Raw genomic sequence first — 22,584 nt, forward strand, 5'->3', positions numbered from 1 at the left:
GGAACTGTTGGATTGGCCTTTTATTGTGGCCAGCCTAAGGCACACCTGTGCAATACCCATGCTGTCTGATCAGCATTTTGATATGCCACACCTGTGAGGTGGATGGATTATCTCGGCAAAGGAGAAGTGCTCACTAACACAGATTTTGACAGATTTGTGAATAATATTTGAGAGAAATAGACCTTTTGTGTACATATAGAAAGTCTTAGATCTTTGAGTTCACTTTCTGTAAAGACAGAAATAACAGAAGGAATCTATTTCAGTCAGGCTGTTTGAGTTTTCGCATTAACAGTTTATTGATTAGCTAGAGGGACGGTCAGGAGAAACAAACTGATAAATCCACTCTTTAACGCTTTAAAAGTTCAGAGCATTTCTGAGTCAGACGGTCGTCTCAACCTTCGACCTCTCTGCTCAGCATCTTCGTCCCTCTGCAGAATCAGCAGATCTGCTCGCTGGCATCAACACTCGTGCAGAATCCGAATACAAAAGGCAAAGTCAACAGTAACTCCATCTGAACAGTAAGCAGTAATTTTAAAATGCTACACAGGATCCATGGAAAGTACATTCGATATTTAGGTTTACAATTGCACAGAACCTCAAAAAAACGTTTCAACACTGGATATACATTTCATATTTTGAATGAGAAGTTTTTTTCTGCCGGTCAGAGAGCATGCAGGTTATGTTTAGCTGCAAAAAGCTGCCTGGTACATCGAACCTACACACTTTTAAAATATCATCGTTATTAAACATGAACGGAGAGTCGGAACAAACTGGAAACGAAGAGGCAAATATCTTTTGAAGTCTTTTGAAAATGCAGATTATTGAACGTACAGGCATCAACAGTTCAAAAGCAACTCGAGTTTAAAGAGCTGAGCAGACTGAATGTGAGGCTGTGAGAAAACCGTCCAAAAATCATTGTTCAGAGATGGAATGAAACTTTTACATAATGCAAACTGAAACCAACAGCTTCCTCCAATCATTCATCAACACTTCAGCCTCCAACAAAATGCAACAAAACGTCTGGCTGCTGGCTGGACTGCTAATCAATAACAACAGGAGAAAGTGTCAGCTGGTGTCCGTTTCAGAATCTGGAGGTGACACAGAGCGATGCTGCCTGAACAGAAGAGATTCGTAATGATGATTAAAAGTGAATTAAGTGCAAAGGAACAGAATAATATAAAAACTGGAGCGTCAAATCAAATCAGTCTAAACTCTGGTGGCTTGTGCGCACAAACAAGTAAGTTATGTTACCAATGAACAAATGCCACACACACAAGAGCTGCAACGATTAATCGATTAGTCGATTGAAACAAAATTGTCAACTATTTTGATAATTGATTAATCATTTCAGTCATTTTTTAAAGCTTTTATGTCAAACATTTGCTAGTTTCATCTTTTTAAACGTGAAGATTTGTAGCTTTTCTTTGTCATTTATGACAGTAAATGAAGAGCCTTTGAGTTTTGGACTGTTGGTTGGACAAAAGAAACGATTTGTAGACGTCACTTTGGGCTCTGGAAAATAGTGACAAGTATTTTTCACAGTTTTTTGCCATTTTATAGACTAATCGTGAAAATAATCCGGAAGCAGCACAGTGACATTCGTCCACGTGTCCCGTAACATACTGAGTACTCGCTGGGCTACTGTTTCTGCAGAGCTAAGCAATGTAACGTGTTAGCTAGCCACAACAGCTCACTTTCAAAAAAGCGGTTAGCTTGGTAAACACAGTTTAATGAAGAGACGTCTTTGTAGCATCGACTGCAGTTGGACCTCCAGCAGAGCAGGGCAAAAAAAACGATAGTGTAACAGCTAATATAAAAGCGTCGTCCACTCTGGAACTTCTAGTTTCCTGAACTTTTATTTATTATTATAGCGCAAATTCATATCTCAAATTTCAACTCTTACGTGAAAATTAAAAGAACAACATTGTTTAGGTCTAAAGTGTCTCCACATCTCTCTCTCCATAATCCCTCCATCTACAGTAACTTGGTGCTGATTCAGCAGCACGTACGTCTCGTCTGTCCACACAAAATGAACCGACCCCCACCGTGCTCCACAGAAAATGCCTCTTGAAGTTTATGTGCTGAAACATGCAAAATCAACATTATGGTCCTAAATGTTTGATGAGCCGACACAAATATCACCAAGAAATCCACCTCAGGAACCAAAACTCCTCCTGGAAATAATCTTCTTCAAAAGTCACATTCAGTATGAGCGTGTGGAGAACTTGTGTGGAACAGAGGTCAGTCCTTCCTGTGCAGCAGAGAACTAGGGCTACATCTCCTCGTCGCTCTAGGTGGAAGTGCTGCGCCACTTTAAAATTCAAAAATAAATCCTGCTGTCGTCTCATGACAGCCGAGAAAAAGAAGCCTCTTAAATCGAACTGTGGGATGACATCAGATTAACTGTCCGGGCTGAAGTCCACCGAGGTCAGCCAGCTTTAAATGAAGACACGAACGCCTGCTGGGAGGAAGATGATGGTGGACTCTGACATCACAGCAGGAGCGAATGAGGACAGATCTATAGATCAGGGACGGGCGGATTAATACAACAAACCCGATCAGAGGTGCTTGATGATGTCTTCTCACAGAGCTCACCATCCGACAAAGAAGTGGAGGTCTTTAATGCTCCTGCAGGTTCTGGTCATGGTTCTGGTTCTGATCGTGGTTCTGGGAGGGGGGCAGCAAGCGGGTTACATGGCCGATGCCTTTGGTGACACCCTCCCTGAAGAGCAGCTTGGCGCCCAGTCGCAGGTACTCTGGGTGTTTGATGAAGCGGAAGCGGACCACGGCTCTCTCGCCCGTTCGCAGCTCGTCCTGCAGCGGAGAGAGCTGTAGTTATACACAAGTGGCCACAAGATGGTGAACTGATCGCACGCTTCACACTGTCTACACACCGACCTTCCCGTGAAGGCACTCCACGGTGGCCGTCTGCCTGACGTTGCCAACATGCACGGTGACCTGTGACCCCCGGCGAAAGGTCTTAGCGTGGAAGAGGAGGACGATGGCGGCTTCAAACTGACAGCAGATGGTCGGGTTCATCTTGGGACTGACCATCACCATGCCCTGCAACAACCATCAGACACCACCGTCAGCACACGCTGAAATTTATTTTATTTCAACGAGGAGAAGAGACTGAGAGACCAGAGTCTCTTTTTAGGCTGTGCCCCAAGTTAACATGTACAGTAGACGCACAAATAACGACAATATACTTTAAACATACAAAACTTAATTAAAACAGACAAGACCAAGAATTACAATTCAAGGGAAACAATTGCAAACAAACATCAGAACGATTGTATGATGTAGATGTTTTGTGTTTTGCGTTATGTACTGTTGCACACATACTCTTATCTTATTGACTGTCAATTCAAAATTGATTGGGCCTTGGCTCGGGAGCCGAAGAGTAGCCAGTTCAGGTTCATCATGGACAAAAGTAAAAGGACCAGGAGGAGCTGATGCAGCAGCATCTAACTGCTCCTGGGCGCCATGCACAATGGCTGCTCACTGCTCCTAATAAGGACGGGTTAAATGCAAAGAACAAATTTCCCCCTCGGGGATCAATAAAGTATGAAAATAAATAAATAAACTGACCCGCAGTCTTTAACTCTGCTGACAGGCAGGCGTAGGTTTTATATTTTCTAAGTCTAAAGTCAAAGTGGCGCAGCTGTGAAGTCATGGCATGGCACCTTTCTAGTCTTCTGACCTCTCTAAGTGCACCTGACTCTTAATTAAACAATCACTTTGTATTGTTGGTCAAATAAATTGACAGAGAAAAGAAAAACGGCCATAAGATCATTCGTCAGTGCATCAAAACTCACAAAGAACAAAAAGTCTTCATATTTTGGTACTGTGGTAAAATCACAGTCTCCATGCTGCACTAATAATAGTAGTAATGCATTCCTCTGTGTCCACATATCCATTACAAGTACAATTTTGGTTGTATTTTTTGTGTCCCCTTCAAAAACTGGTCTTAAGAAATTTTATTGCCCACAGGCAATAAACGCCTGTGCTCCTGAGACACAGCCGCCCCACTAAACAGAAAAGTTGGATGGATGAAAAATATAAAGAAATATATATATTGTTTTTCTTAGATCTTTACCAGCAGGGAGGTAAACTGTTCCTGTCAAACTTGTTTATTCTCCGTACAGTGGCCATTTTAGGACAACTCTGACTCCGTCTCAGCCGTGCTCTGAGCTTACTGTATGTTAACGTCCCAACTTTTGCTGCGTTACAAAGATTCCTGTTAATCATGAGCACGTCAGCACGCCTCACAGAGCAGCTAGCGTGGCTGGGGACTCTAATTTTATTTGGGTTTGACCTTTGACCTTTGGGTTTGAAATTTTTCCCAGAGAGGAAACTTTCGGCAGCAAAATGATTTAAGAGACAGAAGAAGAAAGAACGTCCTCTTTTACCAGGTTCTGTACAAAGTGCTTAAACGTCACCTGACAGACTGTGACAGGTGCTGGATGGAAACCTGGATCAGGACCAGAACAATAGGATCTTTGGACTCTAACAGCATAAAGACCTTCTCATAAAGACTTACTCCTACACAAAGTCTTTAGGCTATGTGACCTCTGACCTTGCGCAGCAGCGAGCGGTCAAAGTTTCCCAGAGCCAGCGTGGCGGCCTGGCCGGCCCTCAGCACCCTGCAGGCCGAGCGGTTCCTCTGGATGCTGCCCACCTTCAGACGCAGGAAACGGCCCTCGTCAGTCGGACCGACCACCAGCCGCTCGCCCTCCCGACACACTCCGCTGAAACACACACAGTTACTGCAGCTGCTTTTCATCTGTTTTTTCAGGCTTTATTGCAGAATTGCAGTCATTGGAAAATGAGGAGGGAGTTTTGGATCAAAGACCTTAAACGATCCACTGGGCCTGATCAACCGGATCAGGCACCACGGAGGGTGCCAGGATCACCACGGCCGGTGGGGCGATCGCTCAGAGGAGAGTAAATTGAGCTGGGATAGGAGCCACGCTGGCCCAGCTTGGACTAAATTCTGCTCCTGAAGGTCTGGACAAAATGGGACTCATATCGACCAAACAACAGAATTCAGAGACTGTTGTGCCCAAATCGTTACAGAGACCTGCCCCATCAACATCCAGGATCAAGCACTCGGCAGGTGGTCCATGTTCTGAGCTGTCAGCACAAGACTCCGGCCAGATGAGAGGAGGTGGGCTTTGCGTTTCACATGGATGATGCTTTGTGATCAAACCCAGTCAAGATGGACTCTGTTTCCCAAATGTCAGACTGTTTATTGTGAAGATGAAACTCTTATTATCATGTGGTTGCTGCTGTTTACATTCACCCCAGAGGAAAACTGAAAAAATGCAGTGCAGAATGTTCTGGGTGTCTGTATATATGTATATAAATAACTGTATATATTGTTTTATTTTATTTTATTTATTAAAAATGTTACAAACAATTATAACTTCATTCTCAATATATTCACTTTTTTATTCTCAGAATCTCAGATTGTGTCCCTCTCCGTGGCTCTGCTGTGCAAAGTAAGTCTTATGAAAGGATCCTAAACTGCAACGGGAATTTCTTTGATAACAGAGATTATTTGTCGGATTGATTATCAGACAAACTCAGATAAATAATAAATAAATAAATAATGATTTCATCCTTTAAGACATTTTTGTTGTTTTTGTTCTGTATTTAGCTAAATATTCAGAGATTTGAGGATATTGCCTGGATTTAATACATATACACTGGCAGGTTTATCACATGACTGCTGACTAAAGTATACAGATAATATGATCTGTGTGAATGTGTGAAATACGTCCAGGTCAATGACAGGATTAAAAACTAAATAAATTTCAGACTTTTTTTAACATCTTCCAAACCTTGAAAAACTAATCAAACCTTTCTAAACCCTTATATGATGTGTGTTGTTTTCTCACCTGTATAGAGTTCCTCCCACCACAGTCCCGACGTCAGGAACCGAGTAGATCTCATCCACCTGCAAACACACACACACAAAGGAAAAGGAAATCTCCTATCAGGTCAGCCGGATCAATAATCTCCTTTCAACGTCTCCTCAAAGCTGCACTTCTATAAACCTGCTCTGGGGTTTTATCTTTTAACACAAACATTATTATTGCAGAGAATTTCAGTTGAATTTTATTATTAAAGAGGTGGTATTCTGCTTATTTTAAGGTTCATAATCCTATTTAGGGGTTGTACCAGAACAGGTTTACACATAGTTTTTGTCATACTGCACATTGCTGCAGCTCCTCTTTTCACTTGTGTTGAAGGCTTAGTTTTAGCTATGTAGTGATAAATCTTGTCTCTAAATGATCTTTGTTGGGACTTGCACATGCGCAGTTCCTAGTTAAGGACTACTAGCCAATCAGAAGCAGAGAAGGGCGGGTCAGTGAGAAGACTGTAAACAGCTTCGGTTCAGCTGTACATGTTGCCGACCAGCTTGGCAACATGGACTGGAACAAGAGTTTCAGAGTGGTGAGTTATTAATCTGTAACAAAAGTATCTTTCATCCATAAAGTTTTAACTGAGCTCTGTCTCTACATCACAGTAACAACTTCCTGTCCACTGACAGCCTGGAGGGTAGCTAGTGTTTGGAAGGGAGAGCAGAGGTGTGTGCTGCAGCTCCCTGTTTCTGAGGGCGTGTCGGAGTAGCCGCTTGGCGAGTGTTCTATGAGGCACATTAAGCTTTCATCCCTGTGACGTCACAGGGATGAAAGCTTAATGCGCCTCATATAAGGGAAGCGGCTGGACTACAAACAAGCTGTTTTCAGGCAGTTCAGAGCAGAGTTTTCTGTGGGAGATGGGAACTCCCTTTGGGCTGGAATTTGGGCTTTTTCATTTTGCAAACCTGTTACATGCACAAAAAAGGTATACTCAATAAAGGAGAGGGAAAAAGCCAAAAAGCAGAATATCACCTCTTTAATGTACTAGGGTTGGGCCGACAGACGATGCCATCGTCCATCGGAGATAGCTGACAGATGGTCAATGGTTGAGTAGGCATCGTGATTGTAAAACCCCACCCCCCGGCATTTTATTTTTCACATAATACCGTGAAAGCAGGTTTTAATCACCACAAATATTATTATACATTTTAAATATGCTTCGCACCTTCCTTGGAATTCTCTTCTCCCTACACACAGACACACACGTAGGCTACCGAGTTTTTAACCGAGTGAAGTCTGCGAGTGAACACATGCACATAAGACGACCGCTATCCCTCCCCCTCGTCCATCCCGATGTTTCAATGTAGACATCATCCGATGGAAATTTTGTAGACATCGCCCAACCCTATAATGTACAATAATTATCTTTTTGTTGTCTTTCAATCTTTTATTTCTACTGATTAATTTTTCCTTTATGTGAAACACGTTGTAGTTAATATTTAAAAAAAAAAGGTGTAATAAAAGTAAAGATATTATTATAAATCAACCAAAGCTCACACAATCACATAGCAGCAGACTTTTTATAAAAACCTTTTCCCAGTCTTATCATTCATGACTACGTCTGCAAATGGAACACGTTAGAAATACTGACTTGTAGTGTAAAAGATGGTGAGTTAAATCACATTACAAGTTCATTTGCGGGTGTTAACCAGCAGCAGCACGCCACAGAGGGACGTTCAGAGAGAGAGAGAGAGTGCACGTACACACACACACACACACACACACACACACACACACACACACACACACACACACACACACACACTTGTACTTCTGTCTTTCTGAGGACTGTCACTGACATTGGCTAGTGCATTTCCTGGACCCTTACCCTAACCATCACAACTACAATGCTGACCCTAACCAAAACCTAATTCTAAACTCACCCTTAAAACCAAGTCTTAACCTTGAAACAACCCTTTGAAGTTGTGAGGACCGGCCAAATTGTCCTCACTTCCCAAAAATGTCCTCACTCTGTTGGTTAAACGCGTGTTCCGGTCCTCACTATGTTGCAAGTACAAGTGCGTGCGTGCGTGCGTGCGTGCGTGCGTGCGTGCGTGCGTGCGTGCGTACCTGGAACTCAGTCAGCTGCTGCATCAGCTCCTCCTGGTCCTTGCTGTTGCTCAGTGGAGGGAGGATGTTCAGGAAAACCTTCAGGAGGTCCAGACTCTCTCCAGACACGCTGGACAGGGTGAAGATCGGCGTGATACTGCACACACACACACACACACACACACACACACACACACACACACACACACACACAATGGAAACCTTAATCATACTGACAGGTGTTTCTAATATTTTGTCCACTGTTGTATGAGCAGTGTCTGTTCATCTAAAACTGACCAGCTATTATTTCTGTAAGATGATGAATCCTCAGGCCCTGATCGTGTAAATGAGTGCTCTGATAGTGATGATGCGTTCAAAGACTCACAAGTGACACGTGTTTAAGCTCATGTATATTTCCCGTACTTCATCTAACTTGTGTTGTTGTGTGTTTAGTTTTTCTTTGTCAGGAATGCGGGTTTTGTTGATACTGGAGGTGTTTCTGGGTATTTAGATTATCCATCTGACAGATGTTAATCATTGTTGGATAGTGTCTATAATAGTGCATTAAGATTTATGACTGGAAGTAAAGCTTCTACACACCGTTGTTCCTCCTGTTCAAAATGATAAACTGGCCTTTATTATCAATGAGGAGGCACATACGAAGGAATGAGAAGCTATAGATTGTTGTCACTGTCAGACACATTTCCAGGTTGCTATTATTGCTGACGTGGTTGTGCTTTTATAAAGATGGACGGCAACACAGAGGCCATCTTTGAATGGCTAGAAAAACACTGGTGCATTTGTAGCGGTATTTAAGAAACAGCAGTAGTTGTACTGAATCAGTATCAGTAGTATTTGTATTCACCATGCAGACTGAGTGAACTGCAGTAGTAGTAGTAGTAGTATTAGTACTATTTGTACCCACCATGCAGACTGAGTGAACTGCAGTAGTAGTAGTAGTATCAGTAGTATTTGTACCCACCATGCAGACTGAGTGAACTGCAGTAGTAGTAGTAGTAGTAGTATCAGTAGTATTTGCACCCACAATGCAAACTGAGTGAACTGCAGTAGTAGTAGTAGTAGTAGTAGTATCAGTAGTATTTGTACTCACCATGCAGACTGAGTGAACTGCAGTAGTAGTAGTAGTAGTAGTATCAGTACTATTTGTACCCACCATGCAGACTGAGTGAACTGCAGTAGTAGTATCAGTAGTATTTGTACCCACCATGCAGACTGAGTGAACTGCAGTAGTAGTAGTAGTATCAGTAGTATTTGTACCCACCATGCAGACTGAGTGAACTGCAGTAGTAGTAGTAGTATCAGTAGTATTTGCACCCACCATGCAGACTGAGTGAACTGCAGTAGTAGTAGTAGTAGTAGTAGTATCAGTAGTATTTGTACCCACCATGCAGACTGAGTGAACTGCAGTAGTAGTAGTAGTATCAGTAGTATTTGTACTCACCATGCAGACTGAGTGAACTGCAGTAGTAGTAGTAGTAGTAGTAGTATCAGTACTATTTGTACCCACCATGCAGACTGAGTGAACTGCAGTAGTAGTAGTAGTATCAGTAGTATTTGTACCCACCATGCAGACTGAGTGAACTGCAGTATCAGTAGTATTTGTACCCACCATGCAGACTGAGTGAACTGCAGTAGTAGTAGTAGTATCAGTAGTATTTGTACCCACCATGCAGACTGAGTGAACTGCAGTAGTAGTAGTAGTAGTATCAGTAGTATTTGCACCCACCATGCAGGCTGAGTGAACTGCAGTAGTAGTATCAGTAGTATTTGTACCCACCATGCAGACTGAGTGAACTGCAGTAGTGGTAGTAGTAGTAGTATCAGTAGTATTTGTACCCACCATGCAGACAGAGTGAACTGCAGTAGTAGTAGTAGTATCAGTAGTATTTGTACCCACCATGCAGACAGAGTGAACTGCAGTAGTAGTAGTAGTATCAGTAGTATTTGTACCCACCATGCAGACTGAGTGAACTGCAGTAGTAGTAGTAGTAGTAGTATCAGTAGTATTTGTACCCACCATGCAGACAGAGTGAACTGCAGTAGTAGTAGTAGTATCAGTAGTATTTGTACCCACCATGCAGACTGAGTGAACTGCTGTGCGGCCGTCACAGCGTCGTCGGGGCTGGACACCACCATGGGGACCTTGTTGCAGCCCGGCTGCTTCAGGACTCGCTCCAGCTGCCGGACGGTTCGCTCCACGGTGCCGCGGGAGCACAGGTCCACTTTACTGACCACGATAAAGATGGGAACTTTCAGCGCCATGGCCAGGCCCAGGTGCTCCCGGGTCGTACCGGCTGGAGGGAGGAAAGCAGGAACACTGTGAACATGCTGACATCTAAATAAATCATTTCAATAGGAGAAAATTTTAATAATCTATGATTTAATTAATTAAGTTAATGCGACTAAGCTATGCAGCATAAAATGGATGGACGCTCTGATTCTAAATGATTAATTAATTAAAGCTAATTTAAGTTATTCTGAGTTGATGACCTCCTGCTGGAGCTGCAGTCTGACTGAACAGCCTCCTGCAGCTCAATCCACCGTCACAACCGTCGCTTACTGCTTCTCTTGTTAAAAAATATAATAACATAAATTCTCTGATTCCTGCTTCTTAAATGTGAATATTTTTTTTATTTCCTCCTCTGTGACAGCAAACTGTGAATACCTTGGGGTTGTGGTCAAAACAAAGACAAAGGCTTTAGGAAACACTTTTTTTGTGATATTTTATAGACCAAACAACTAATCGATTTAATCGACAGTGAAAATAATCGTTACTTGCAGCCTTGCTGTAGATACCCTGGAGAAAGAATAATTATTGTTCAATAAAAAGAGACCAGAGCTGCATGAATCACATGACTAATCGATTTGCAGATCGACAAAAAAATAATCTGAAAGTACTTTGACAGCAAACAATGCCGTGGCTCTAGCTTTTCAAATGAATATCTTTGGGTTTTGGACTGTTGATTAGACAAATTAGTGAATTAGTCTCTATTTGTCACTATTGGCAGATTAAAGAATAATAAATATCACTGTTATTTACAACCGTAATTGCCTCAAGTGTCTCATATATGAAATAACCATGTGATAGTTTGCAGGTGTGAATGAGAATTAGAATCACACTTGTGAACTCTTTAAAACGTGCACAGTCTGCAGTCACAGTGTGAACCAGCTTTGAATCATCTTAAAACACTGATCGCTTCTGACCTCTGGTGGTGACTTTCTTTGTTCTCCTCCTGCACTCTGTCTCACGGTTTTGGGGTTTTTGTGCAAGTATTTCCTGTTTTATTTTGGTAAACCTCTTTCCTTCCTGTGTGTGTGCTCCCTGATGGTTTAATATGTTTCACCTGTGTCGTATCATCTTATCCTCACTGGTGTATTTAGTCTTTCTGTCTGACTACGTTCCAGCCAATCCCCCCCTCGTTTCATGTGGACTTGCTTGGATTTTAGATTTCGATTCTTTCCCCCTTCCTGTCAGATTTGATTGCTTATGTTGGACTGCTTACCTGGTTTTTCATCTCGGGCTGCTTTTGCCCCATGAGACATTATTAAATCACTAAACTGAACCTGCTCGGCCTCTTTACTGAGAGCACAGTAGGATTGGGTATCGAGAACCGGTTCCAAATTCCAAGAACCATAGATTCGATAAGACCCGTGTGTTTGGATTCTGCTTATCGGTTCCTAACTAGCCATAAAGGGGAAGATGAGTGAAGAAGATGAAGGATGAAGGTCACCAAGCGCTGACAAAAAGATCTGTGGTGAAAGAGTTGGTCTCAGAACCGAGATTCAATAAGAACCGGATTTCATAAGTTGTAATATAATAACTGGAATCAGAAATGATAAAATACAAACAATACCCAACACTAGAGCTGAGGGGGACTTCCTCATTTTGCTTCAAGAAATCATTTAGAACTAAAGCTGCAGACACTGTATGGTTCCATATATGGAAAGATGTCAAACACAAAGCTGAGAGCTGACGTGGTGTAAAGCTGGGCTACAGACTGTTCTGACTGTTGACAACAGTCAAAAAAGATAATGTAGATAATGTAGATAGATAATGATGGATTCACAGGTTTAGTTCTGTTAACTGATTAGTTGATTGACAGAAAATGAATCGCAACTATTTTGTCTAATTGAGAAATGAGCTGCAGCTCGAAACAGGATTATTGAAGAATTTTGATAAAGGGCACTGATTTTATGCCACACTGTCTGACCCTGCTGTACACCACTATACTGACAGGCGTTTTCACCGTAGAAGAATGCCTCGCGTCACACACGGTTATAAATGTGCTGATGTTGCTGCTTCCTGTACGTGAAGCGCGGCTGCTGCTCACCGATGCCGGTGTTGGCGCTCACCACCAGCATGGCGAAGTCGGGGCAGTAGCTGGTGAGGCCGAAGATGGTCGTCTTCAGGTACTTGTGGTGTCCGGCCAGATCGATGAAGGTGATCATCTTGGAGGAGCTCTCGCAGATTTCCTCGGCTGTCCGGGACTCGCTGTAGTTCACAACCTGCATTGATATCAGCCCGCGTACTGTCATCGGGTTTTTAAAATTCTGAAGATATTTTAATTACATTGGATTTCACATACTCAACACTAAAGCTAATATCATCTCCCTCTCTCCATCCTCGGCTTTCTCACCTCCCCTTTGCTGTTGAAGCCCAGGATCTCGAAGCTGATGCTGGAGGTGCGTCCCGTCTGGATCTCGTGCAGGTGTCTGAAGAGGTTGAGCCGCGCTCGGCCTCGGCCGTTGTCTAGCTCGCCCTGTGTCAGGACGCCCAGCAGCGTCGACTTCCCCGAGTCCACGTTCCCCAGAACCGCCACCCGCAGATCCAGGAACTGTCCCAGTCCAAAACAACATGACGGAGGAGAAGGACTCATAGTCTCTAATATAAGTCTGTTTACATACAAGCAAACTCAGATAAAAAAGGTGACGTATTTGCGACCCTTCTGAAAAAGAAAATCTTTGTGATTTCAACATGTAAACAAAGAATTCTGGTCCTCTGAGAAGAGAATAATGTTGTTTTTTTTAACTGTTTCCACTTCAAAGACGAGATGGCTGCAACATTGTGTTTATTTTAATTACTATTTTCCCAAGTGTTTCCCCTATGTGTACATAAATAACACCCAGAAAGCTAAACTTTCGAAAGAATACTGGGAGAAATTATAACTATTAGATATGGGAAAAGGCATCTAGCTAGTTTTGATGCTCTCCTCAATTACTTTATATTAACCCTGTTAATATGACCTCGGCCATTAGATAGGACCGTTCAAGTTTGCCTTTTGTGTCTTAATTTACAGCTTTTGGCATTTATCTGTAATAGCCTAATTCATATAAAATATAGGCAACAGGTAATACCAAGGATATTTCTTCACTCCCTTCAGTAAAATTAGCAAACATTGTATTTTGCACATTAAAATCCAAAAGAAACGTCTCCTCATCAGCTTAAAAGGACTCGTTTGCAATTACGCTGCTCTTATAACAGCACCTGTCAGGTAGAAATTCGTTGAAGAATGAGGAGAGAAAGCTAGCCAAGCGTCGAGTGTTACCGTGGGAAATTTACGTAGCGGCGCTCCTCTAGACATCCCCCTCAAAATAAAAAACTCCTCGGATCTACACGATTCATGTGAATAACATATTTTGATAGAAAATGGCGAATTTCACCGAAAAGTGACATGTTTGCATGTATGTGTTTACAGGGCCTGCAGCTGAGCTAAATGCCATGTCATTTAATCCAGGACCAGGCCACAATGCATCCCTCCAGTTATCACTCTGGGGGGAAATGAAATAGAGGTTGTTAACTCCTATAAATACCTGGGTCTTTTGATTGATGACTCCCTGACTTTTAAGCCACGTGCTGTACCTGGTGAAAAAGCTGAGGCTAAAACTGTTTTTTTATTTTCGAAATAAGTTGTTTTTCTTTTAATGTAAAAAAGTTACTTGTGGCCACCACTTTTTATCTGTTCTGGACTGTGGTGATTTTTTATATATGCATACCTCTGCACAGAATCTTCATATGATTGATACAGCTTGCCATGCTTCCTTGAGGTTCATTTCAAATTGCAAAGCGCTGACTCACCACTGTGAGCTATACTCTCAGGTTGGATGGCCTCCTCTAGCCACCCGAAGGCTATGTCATTGGTACACTTTCATATATAAGCCAATTCTGGGTCTGCTGCCAAGCTACCTATGTGTTCATATCATGCAGAAAAGCAATGGGCGACACTCTTTGCGTTCTCAGGACTTCTTTATGCTCTCTGTGCCAAAGATCCGTATGGAAACGGGAAAGAAGGCATTTCTGTATTCTGCACCTTCAGCATGGAATACGTTGCAAAAGGACTTGAAACTCACTGAATTAATCTCGCTAAACACATTCAAATCAAAAATGAAAGACTTAGAGGCAGATGCCTTAATATGTAAATGCTCTTAGATTGTAAAAATGATTTAAAATGACTTGTAATGAAATGTTAGCTTACTAGTCTCCTGTGTTATTTGTCTGTACTTGTGTTTGTATTTTGTTATATGCTGCTGCCTGTCTTGGCCAGGTCACCCTTGCAAAAGAGGTTCTTAATCTCAATGTGACTCTCCTGGTTAACTAAATAAATAAATGTTAGGGTAATTTTAAATATCATTACAAACCTGTGTCTGATTTTTTTCCTTCATGGTCCGACTCTTTTATTCTGATCTGAACGAAGAGAACGCTGTTGGGATCCGGATGATTTCAAATTAAATAAATAGTTGCTAGCAGCTCACCGCAGAATGATTTGGTATCTGACATGGACGAGACTTTTGGACCTAGACAGACAGCTGGACAGATAGGACCTCCTTCTTGGGTTTACTGTATCCTGCGTTTTGCTTTTATTTGTTCTCTGTGAACAGAAACTGAACCAAGAGGAAAACGCAATGACTCATCCCCTGATTCAGGTCAGAGAACACAAACTAAAGGTTTTATATACACACAGCAGGGAAACCAGAACCTGGGGACAGAGTCTCACCTGCTGATCGTCAGGAACTTTTCGAACCAGGACTTCTGCAATTTTGCGGGTGTTTCTGTCTGAGTCGTAGTCCACCTCCCTCTCTCTGAGGAGAGTGATGTCGGCACCGACTCTGACGAGACAATGAATTAAAGCCTGATTACACAACATCCTCGAAACGTGTTCTAATTGGTTCGGGACCCGTAAACTGACTGATAAACATTTTATCTGCTTTTACTCTCTGGTAATATTTATGTAAATAAAACTACCAAGAAACAGGCCGCATTAAATGACACTGTTCAATGCTGATGGTGAACAGGTGACATTCATCAGGCTGAAACAAGCAATAAACAACAAGTTCGTCCAGTTCAGGGAGTTCGGTAAATCCGGCAAACCTCAGAAAAAAGAAAGTTTAGGAGAAGAATACAGAAATGGTCTTGCATGAGGCCAGGTGTTTCTCTAACACACATGTTTCATGTATTTTATTGTTGATACAGACTCTTTAATCAGGTGACCTACTTCTCTGCCATCCTCTTTAAGGTCTTGAGCGAGGCCTTCATGTCAGCCTCGGTCAGGCCGACCAGCAGGCCGTTGTCTTCCACGCCAATCTGGTAGACGGCCTCACCGCGGCCCTCCTGCAGGCGCCACTTGAGCTGCGTGGCCAGATGCTCGAAGCGATACTGAGTGGGGTTAACCAGCTTCAGCTACGACAGCAGCAGAGACAGAGATGCATAATGGTACAGGAGGTAAACAGCCACAGAGCTCATAGTTTAAACAACGCTTTACCTCAAATTATTAAAAGTAACATTAGGCTGGTGGCCAAACAGAAAATATGGTGTCTGCAAGGTACAAAGATAAGTTAAAGACTTTAAAAGATATTTTAATAACCAACAGAATGAAATACCTGCAGGCTTATGTATACCTGTTAATACCTGTTTCATGGTCATACTGAACCAAGTGTATGGACTATGAGGCTTAAATGATTTACAAAGTGCATTAATGTACTGGAATTTATATCACATTTTTGTCAGATCTTCCCAGCAGTATAATAATTATGGCTGCAACTAAAGTCCCCTCCAAAAGTACTGGAACGGTTAGGCAAATTCCTTTGTTTTTGTTGTTCACTTAAGACATTTGGGTTTAAGATCAAAAGATGAGTATGAGACAAGAGTTCATAATTTCAGCTTTTATTTCCTGGTATTCACATCTAGATGTGTTAAACAGCTCAGGAGATATCACCGTTTGTATTAGACCACAGCATTCTTAGGTGAGCAAAAGTAATGGAATAAATAATCTTAAAGTAAATAACTTGCAATAACTGCCTCAAGCCTGCGACCCATCCACATCACCAAACTGTTGCATTCTTCATTTGTGATGCTATTCCAGGCTTTTAGCGCAGCTTCTTTCACTTCTTGTTTGTTTCAGGGTGTTTCTCCCCTCAGTCTCCTCTTAAGGAGGTGAAATGCATGCTCTATTGGGTTAAGGTCAGCTGATTGACTTTGCCAGTCTAAAACCTTCCACTTTTTCCCCTGATGAAGCGCTGTGAGATAACTGTTGTTGTGATTTGGCGCTATATAAATAGAATTGAATGAAGTTCTTTGTTTTGTTGGCAGTGTGCTTTGGCTCATTGTCCTGCTGCATGATAAACTTCCACCCCATTAGTTTCAATGCATTTCTCCGTAAATTACCAGACAAAATTTTTCTGTCCATTTCTGAATTCATTCTGCTGCTACCATCATCAGTTACATCATCAATAAATATTAATGAGCCTGTTCCAGAAGCAGCCATGCACGCCCAAGCCATGACATCACCTCCACCAGGCTTCACAGATGAGCTTGTATGCTTCGGATCATAAGCAGTTCCTTTCTTTCTCCACACTTTGGCCTTTCCATCACTTTGCTAGAGATTAATCTTGGTCTCATCAGTCCATAAGATTGTGTTCCAGAACTTTTGCAGCTCATCTCTGTACTTCTTTGCACATTTCAAACTGGCCTTCCGATTCTTGCTGCTGATGAGTGGTTTGCATCTTGTGGTGTGCCTCTATATTTCTGCTCTCTGAGTCTTCTTCCAACAGTGGATTGTGATATCTTCACCCTGCACTGCGGAGGTTGTTGCTGATGTCACTTCCTGATGTTTTGGGGGTTTTCTTCACAGCTCTCACGATATTTCTGTCATCAGCTACAGTTGTTTTCCTTGGCTGACCTTATGGACGTCTGTTGCTCAGTACACCAGTAGTTTCTTTCTTTTTCGGGACATTCCAAATTGTTGTGCTTGCTATGTCCAATGTTTGTCCAATGCGATTTTCCTTCATTTCTCAGCTTGACATTGGCTTGCTTTTCTCCCACAGACAGCTCTCTGGTCTTCATGTTGGTTTATCCTCTTTAACAGGAAATGTAGTCTTTATAGGTTTGAACCAAGAAAACTTAGACTAGTCATGCAGAGCTATTTAATGTTTGGACAATCAAGCTAAAAGGCAACACCTGGGCAACAAGAAACATCAGTCAGTCACATGTTCCAATAGTTTTGCTCACATGTGAAATGGGTGGATTCAAACAAACGGTGATATGTCCTGAGTTGTTTAACACATCTAGATGAGAATTCCAGGAAATAAAAGCTGAAATTCTGAACTCGTCTCATACTTTTGATCTTAAACCCAAATGTCTTCAGTGAACAACAAAAACAAAGGAATTTGCCTAACCGTCCCAATACTTTTGGAGGGGACTGTATCAATTATTTTTAATATCAATTCATCTGCTGATTATTTTCCACCTCGCTAAATCAGAGCAGGGAATGAAGAGTTACCTTGTACTCAATGTTTCCTTCTTCTGCCTGGAAATAGAAGAAAAGACGACAGATGAGGACAGTTAAACACAATTAATGTCAAAGAGACAGGTTTAATTATTTTATACACTATGGACAAAAAGTATGTAGTAACTAATCACATACTTTAGTGTATTTTCTGTCTGATTCTGTTTCTGTCTGTACTGGACACAGATGAAACTGATTTTTTAACATTCCCATTTTTAATCGCCCAAAAAATAAAAAGCTGGCTCATATATGACATCATTGTCAGACACATTATGTGTATTGGATTCAAATGTTATGAACATTTTCTAGTAATAATTATAATTCTATTAATTCTGGGTATCATTTAATATGTGATACATTCAGCTGTAGTAACTTCTTTTATATTTTAGACAGTTGCCAGAGACATGGTGATAGACTAAGTGAGAATATGTTTTTAGCTAACACCACAGCCCCTTGTCTGCTCAGGATATAAAATCAACCAATTTTCCTTGACTATTCTCTAAACTTTACGTTTGTTCAGATAAACGTAACTGCACTTAATATATACTGCTTAAGTCTCACAATTTTCTATAACGACTAATCTTACCTCATTCGGCATACTGTTAATTTGCCTGAATTTGAAATTGCCGGAACTGTTTCCCCTGCAATTCCTGGCTTCTCCCACCGAATGACTTATAACTTTATAGCAGCGGTAGCTTCAAGTTGGAAGCTAAAAATAGTAGAACAAACTCCACTACTTGTTATTGGAGGATATGCCGAATTATTAATTGTTCTTTTTTATTTCAGAAAACACATTGAGACAACTTCAACCGCCTTTCTATTTTAGCCTTTCAGTTAAAATAATTTAAATTGTGAGATATTTGGGTGCAGTTTGGCGTGGCGTTATCACTACCTTCTCCAGACGAGAGAACAGTAGTATATTGGCGGGAGAGGCTCCTATATAAAAGTCTGAATCCCAATAACAGCATTTCCACGCCGTGTTATAGATCTTTTATAGGTGTGGTGTGAACTAATTTGTCAGTAACTAGCCTGAAACTACCTAGGGTTTGCGGCAGTACCACTAGCTAGCTGGCTAGTTTAGCGTTGCAGGATATCCCGTTAATCCCCGCGCTAAAGAACGGAAGCTACCTCCGGTGGGAAATACGGGGGCGGTGTTTTGTTGTTCCTGTTGTTCTTTTTATTCCTTCTTCTCCGGCCTCGTTTGCCTCTTCTCGTTCGCGACTTTTTCGCCGTTTTCTTCCCGTTATTACCGGAGCCCTGTCCGTGTCTGCTGTGTCCAGGCGACGCTGCACCACCGTCGGATAAATCCACCATCGCCGCCGAGTTCCGAGAGTCACCGGTCGTTTGAAACCGTGAGATCACCGGGAGCAGAGTCTGGACTCACGGTGATGAAATCACATGTAATAATAATAATAACATCACAGTCTACCGAAACAAACGGCCTGCCTGGGTGAAGCCCTGCAGCGGAGGATGCTCTCTCCTCAGCACCACCAGCGCTGTCAACACAGCTTCCGGATACAACTTTCAAAATAATTTCACCAGCAGGTTCATTAAATAGGAAAAGAGCTTACATTTCAAAGTAAAAGCACATCAGTCGCTGAGATTGGTTTGCTGTGGTACTGTGGTGGAAAGCACACTGAATCATTACAGCCCCATTTAATTATGACCACTAATTTCATCTTTTTAACTGACAGAGATCTGACAATTTTCGGATTTTAACCCCAACTGTCCGAAGTTAAGTTTTTTACTGCTGAATTTACAATTGCCATTACAATTCATACATTTATTATGAAGTACCATATGTTGACAGTTTTCACAGCTTTGATAATAATGTACAAATTCATGGAAAAGGTACAAAGTTAGGTATTTTACTGCTGAATTTACAATTGCCATTAAAATTAATTATTTTATTATAAAGTACTTGTTTCTTCCGAGGAGCAATTGAATGCACAATGAGCCGCTGGTTGAAATTTTCAACCCTCACCCACTAGATTACCTTAGAATGAGACATTTATAGTAGAACAAACAGACAAACTGCTCTACAGAGCGCTTTTCATAATTACATTGAATACGTAAGAAGAAGAAGAAGAAGAAGAAGAAGTAGTAGTAGTAGTAGTAGTAGTAGTAGTAGTACTCGTCTGGTTTGTTATAAGTAAGACGAGATGTAAAATTTGGACAAATAGAGGACCACACGTATTATTAAGTACAAGAGCCGACAGAGTGTGTCGGCCACTGTAGTTTCTCCTTCGTGCTTGTAAAGGCAAGGGTGAGCGGTTTCTGAGCAGTTGGTTTCAATAAGGTTGCAAATCACAACCCTTACACCTAGATGCCACTAAAATCTACACACTGTGGCTTGTTGGTCAAGGGATCTGATTCTTTATTAGGGAGAGAGAGATCCTGGGTTCAAATCCTGGACTTGCAAATAAAGTTTTGGCGCTTCTGATCGCTTTACATACACTGGACAAAATTATAAACGCAACACTTTTGTTTTTGCCTTCACTCATCATGAGCTGAACTCAAAGATCTAAGACTTTCTATATGTACACAAAAGGCCTATTTCTCTCAAATGTTGTTCACTAATCTGTCAAAATCTGTGTTAGTGAGCATTTCTCCTTTACCGAGATAATCCATCCAGCTCACAGGTGTGGCATATCAAGATGCTGATCAGACAGCATGGGAACCCCGATGAGGAAGACGAGCATGCAGATGAGATTCCCTTTGACGGTTCCTGACAGTTTGTGAAGATGCTGGATGTGGAGGTCCTGGGCTGGTGTGGTTACACGTGGCCTGCGGTTGTGAGGCCGGTTGGATGTACTGCCAAATTCTCTGAAACGCCATTGGAGATGAAAAATGAACATTCAATTCACAGGCAACAGCGCTGGTGGACATTGCTGCAGTCAGCATGCCAATTGCAAATGCACATTTTGGAGTGGCCTTTTATTGTGGCCAGCCTAAGGCACACCAGTGCAATACCCATGCTGTCTGATCAGCATCTTGATATGCCACACAGATATCAAGATGACAGATTTGTGAACAATATTTGAGAGAAATAGGCCTTTTGTGTACATAAAGAAAGTCTTAGATCTTTGAGTTCAGCTCATGATGAACAGGGGCAATAACAAAAGTGTTGCCTTTATAATTTTGTTGAGTGTAAATTAAGCCTCTGCTACTACAATTTAACATTGATGAAATATGAATCTTTCATCCAAACCGAAAGTCACACCAAAACAGCCCTGACCTATTGAGGCATGCACTGTACTCATCATGCACTGTGTGTTCTGACATCGTACTATCAGAACAATCATCAAATTTATCAACATTTTGACCTACAGTAGTTTGTCTGTTGGATTGGACCACACCGGCCAGCCTTCGCTCCCCTCATGCATCCATGACCCTCTCGCCAGTCACACAGCTTTTCCTTCCTTAGACGTACTGACCACCGTAGACTTTATTTAAGATGCTCCAACCCAGTCGTCTAGCCATCACAATTGACCCTTCGCTAAGCCCCGCCGCCCTTAGTTACTGTTACTAAGGCCGACAAACTGTCACCGCTGCCACTGTCTATTACAGCACTCCCCTGAGAAATATTGTCAGATTTGTTGGAAAAAGCGATCTCACAAAGAAGCCGACACTTTTGCAGTTGCATTATACATTTGAAGGTTGTATTCAGGCTGTGAAACTGACTCAAACAGGCGTGAAAAAAATTATAGAAGCTAAAGCCTACCAATCACACAGTACAAGTGAACCACCACATCCCCCTACGATTGAGACAAAAGACAACAATATTAAGGATCAACAATGTTCCTGTAAAGCTGGGTAGGCTTCTATTCATTATTACATTCATTAAAAAGCAGAACAGTAGGGCTTTATAACGTTACATTCAGTAGGAAGTTAGCTAACTAACATTACATTAGGAACAACCCACAGCCGCCATTTTTCTGGATTTATTTTAGGTTTTGGAAAGAGAATAAATCGTACTTCTCCCATCAAGTTCTCTGGGTAGCGACTGTAATATTACAAGTGCCCCAGGAACAGTGTTCATATCTTGGAAAAATACAGCGAAAAAAAACCTATAAAACGACTATTTTTGCATTAGAGTCAATGGAGCGCAGTGTCGGACCTCAGTTAGAGCGAGTCCTATACTGCGCTGTAATTGGTCAGCTTTGTATTCGGGGCGTGGCTTAGCGAAGGGTCAATTTGGTCAAAGTAGCTGAAATCCTTATGATTGCCCATTTTTCCTGCTTCTAACGCATCAACTTTGAAGTCACAATGTTCACTTGCTGCCTAATATATTCCACTCACTGACAGGTGCCATTGTAATGACATATAATCAGTGTTGTTCACTTACCCTGTCAGCGATCATAATGTTACGGCTGATCGGTGTAGAATGTATCGAATGAGCTGCTTAGCATAGCTTAGCACATCTTAACACAAAGACTGGAAGCAGGGGCAAACTGCTACCATGGTTACATCAAACTCTTTCTGTAGGTGATTGTTCTCTGAACCTTTTTATACAATGTACAGTTTCTGTATTTAGTTCAGTAACCATTCTGTGAGCTCAGTGTGATTTCTCCCTTTCTGTTGATTGACTCTCTGGCCACACCTAAAGTCCATTCAGTCTTTTCTTTAACCTTTTACCTGACCTCTAAAGGTTGTCTGTAAGATTCTTCTTTACTTTAACAGTACTTACATGTTTCCCATCATCAGATGAGTTCAGGATGTGCTATATCAGAATCCACTGCATACAGCTGGACCCTCTTCAGCTCAGTCTCAGGGAGCAGTTTTTTCATCTCTTTACTGAATGT

At 41.8% G+C, this 22,584-nt stretch overlaps 1 protein-coding gene across 3 annotated transcripts; it reads right to left on the minus strand.

Annotated features, from left to right (window-relative positions):
• Positions 1-271: 271 nt before the first annotated feature.
• Positions 272-22,157, minus strand: gtpbp2b (GTP binding protein 2b). Of its 3 annotated transcripts, XM_046046202.1 has the most exons (13): positions 18,908-19,277; positions 17,774-17,800; positions 15,491-15,675; positions 14,993-15,104; positions 12,638-12,835; positions 12,332-12,506; positions 10,075-10,294; positions 8,001-8,136; positions 5,904-5,962; positions 4,580-4,751; positions 2,899-3,063; positions 2,596-2,814; positions 272-2,518 (listed from the first exon to the last, which is right to left on the minus strand). In XM_046046202.1, exons 1-12 carry the CDS (start codon positions 19,091-19,093, stop codon positions 2,620-2,622), a joined length of 1,830 nt encoding a protein of 609 aa, XP_045902158.1. In that variant the 5' UTR covers positions 19,094-19,277; the 3' UTR covers positions 272-2,518; positions 2,596-2,619. The 3 variants fall into 3 exon arrangements, with proteins under 3 accessions (XP_045902158.1, XP_045902167.1, XP_045902148.1); XM_046046211.1 differs by lacking the exon at positions 18,908-19,277 and adding an exon at positions 22,128-22,157 and having other exon boundaries at positions 272-2,814; XM_046046192.1 differs by having other exon boundaries at positions 272-2,814.
• Positions 22,158-22,584: the final 427 nt, after the last annotated feature.

The sequence above is a fragment of the Micropterus dolomieu genome, linkage group LG01, assembly GCF_021292245.1.
Source record: "Micropterus dolomieu isolate WLL.071019.BEF.003 ecotype Adirondacks linkage group LG01, ASM2129224v1, whole genome shotgun sequence".
In the NCBI taxonomy this organism is placed as follows: domain Eukaryota; kingdom Metazoa; phylum Chordata; class Actinopteri; order Centrarchiformes; family Centrarchidae; genus Micropterus; species Micropterus dolomieu.

Coding starts and splice junctions, on each gene's coding strand:
- gtpbp2b (XM_046046202.1), bottom strand. CDS start 19,093: ATGGTGGATTTATCCGACGGTGGTGCAGCGTCGCCTGGACACAGCAGA. Junction 12,507..12,637: donor GCTTCAACAGCAAAGGGGAG/GTGAGAAAGCCG, acceptor ATATCAATGCAG/GTTGTGAACTACAGCGAGTC. Junction 8,137..10,074: donor CAGTTCACTCAGTCTGCATG/GTGGGTACAAAT, acceptor GTGTGTGTGCAG/TATCACGCCGATCTTCACCC.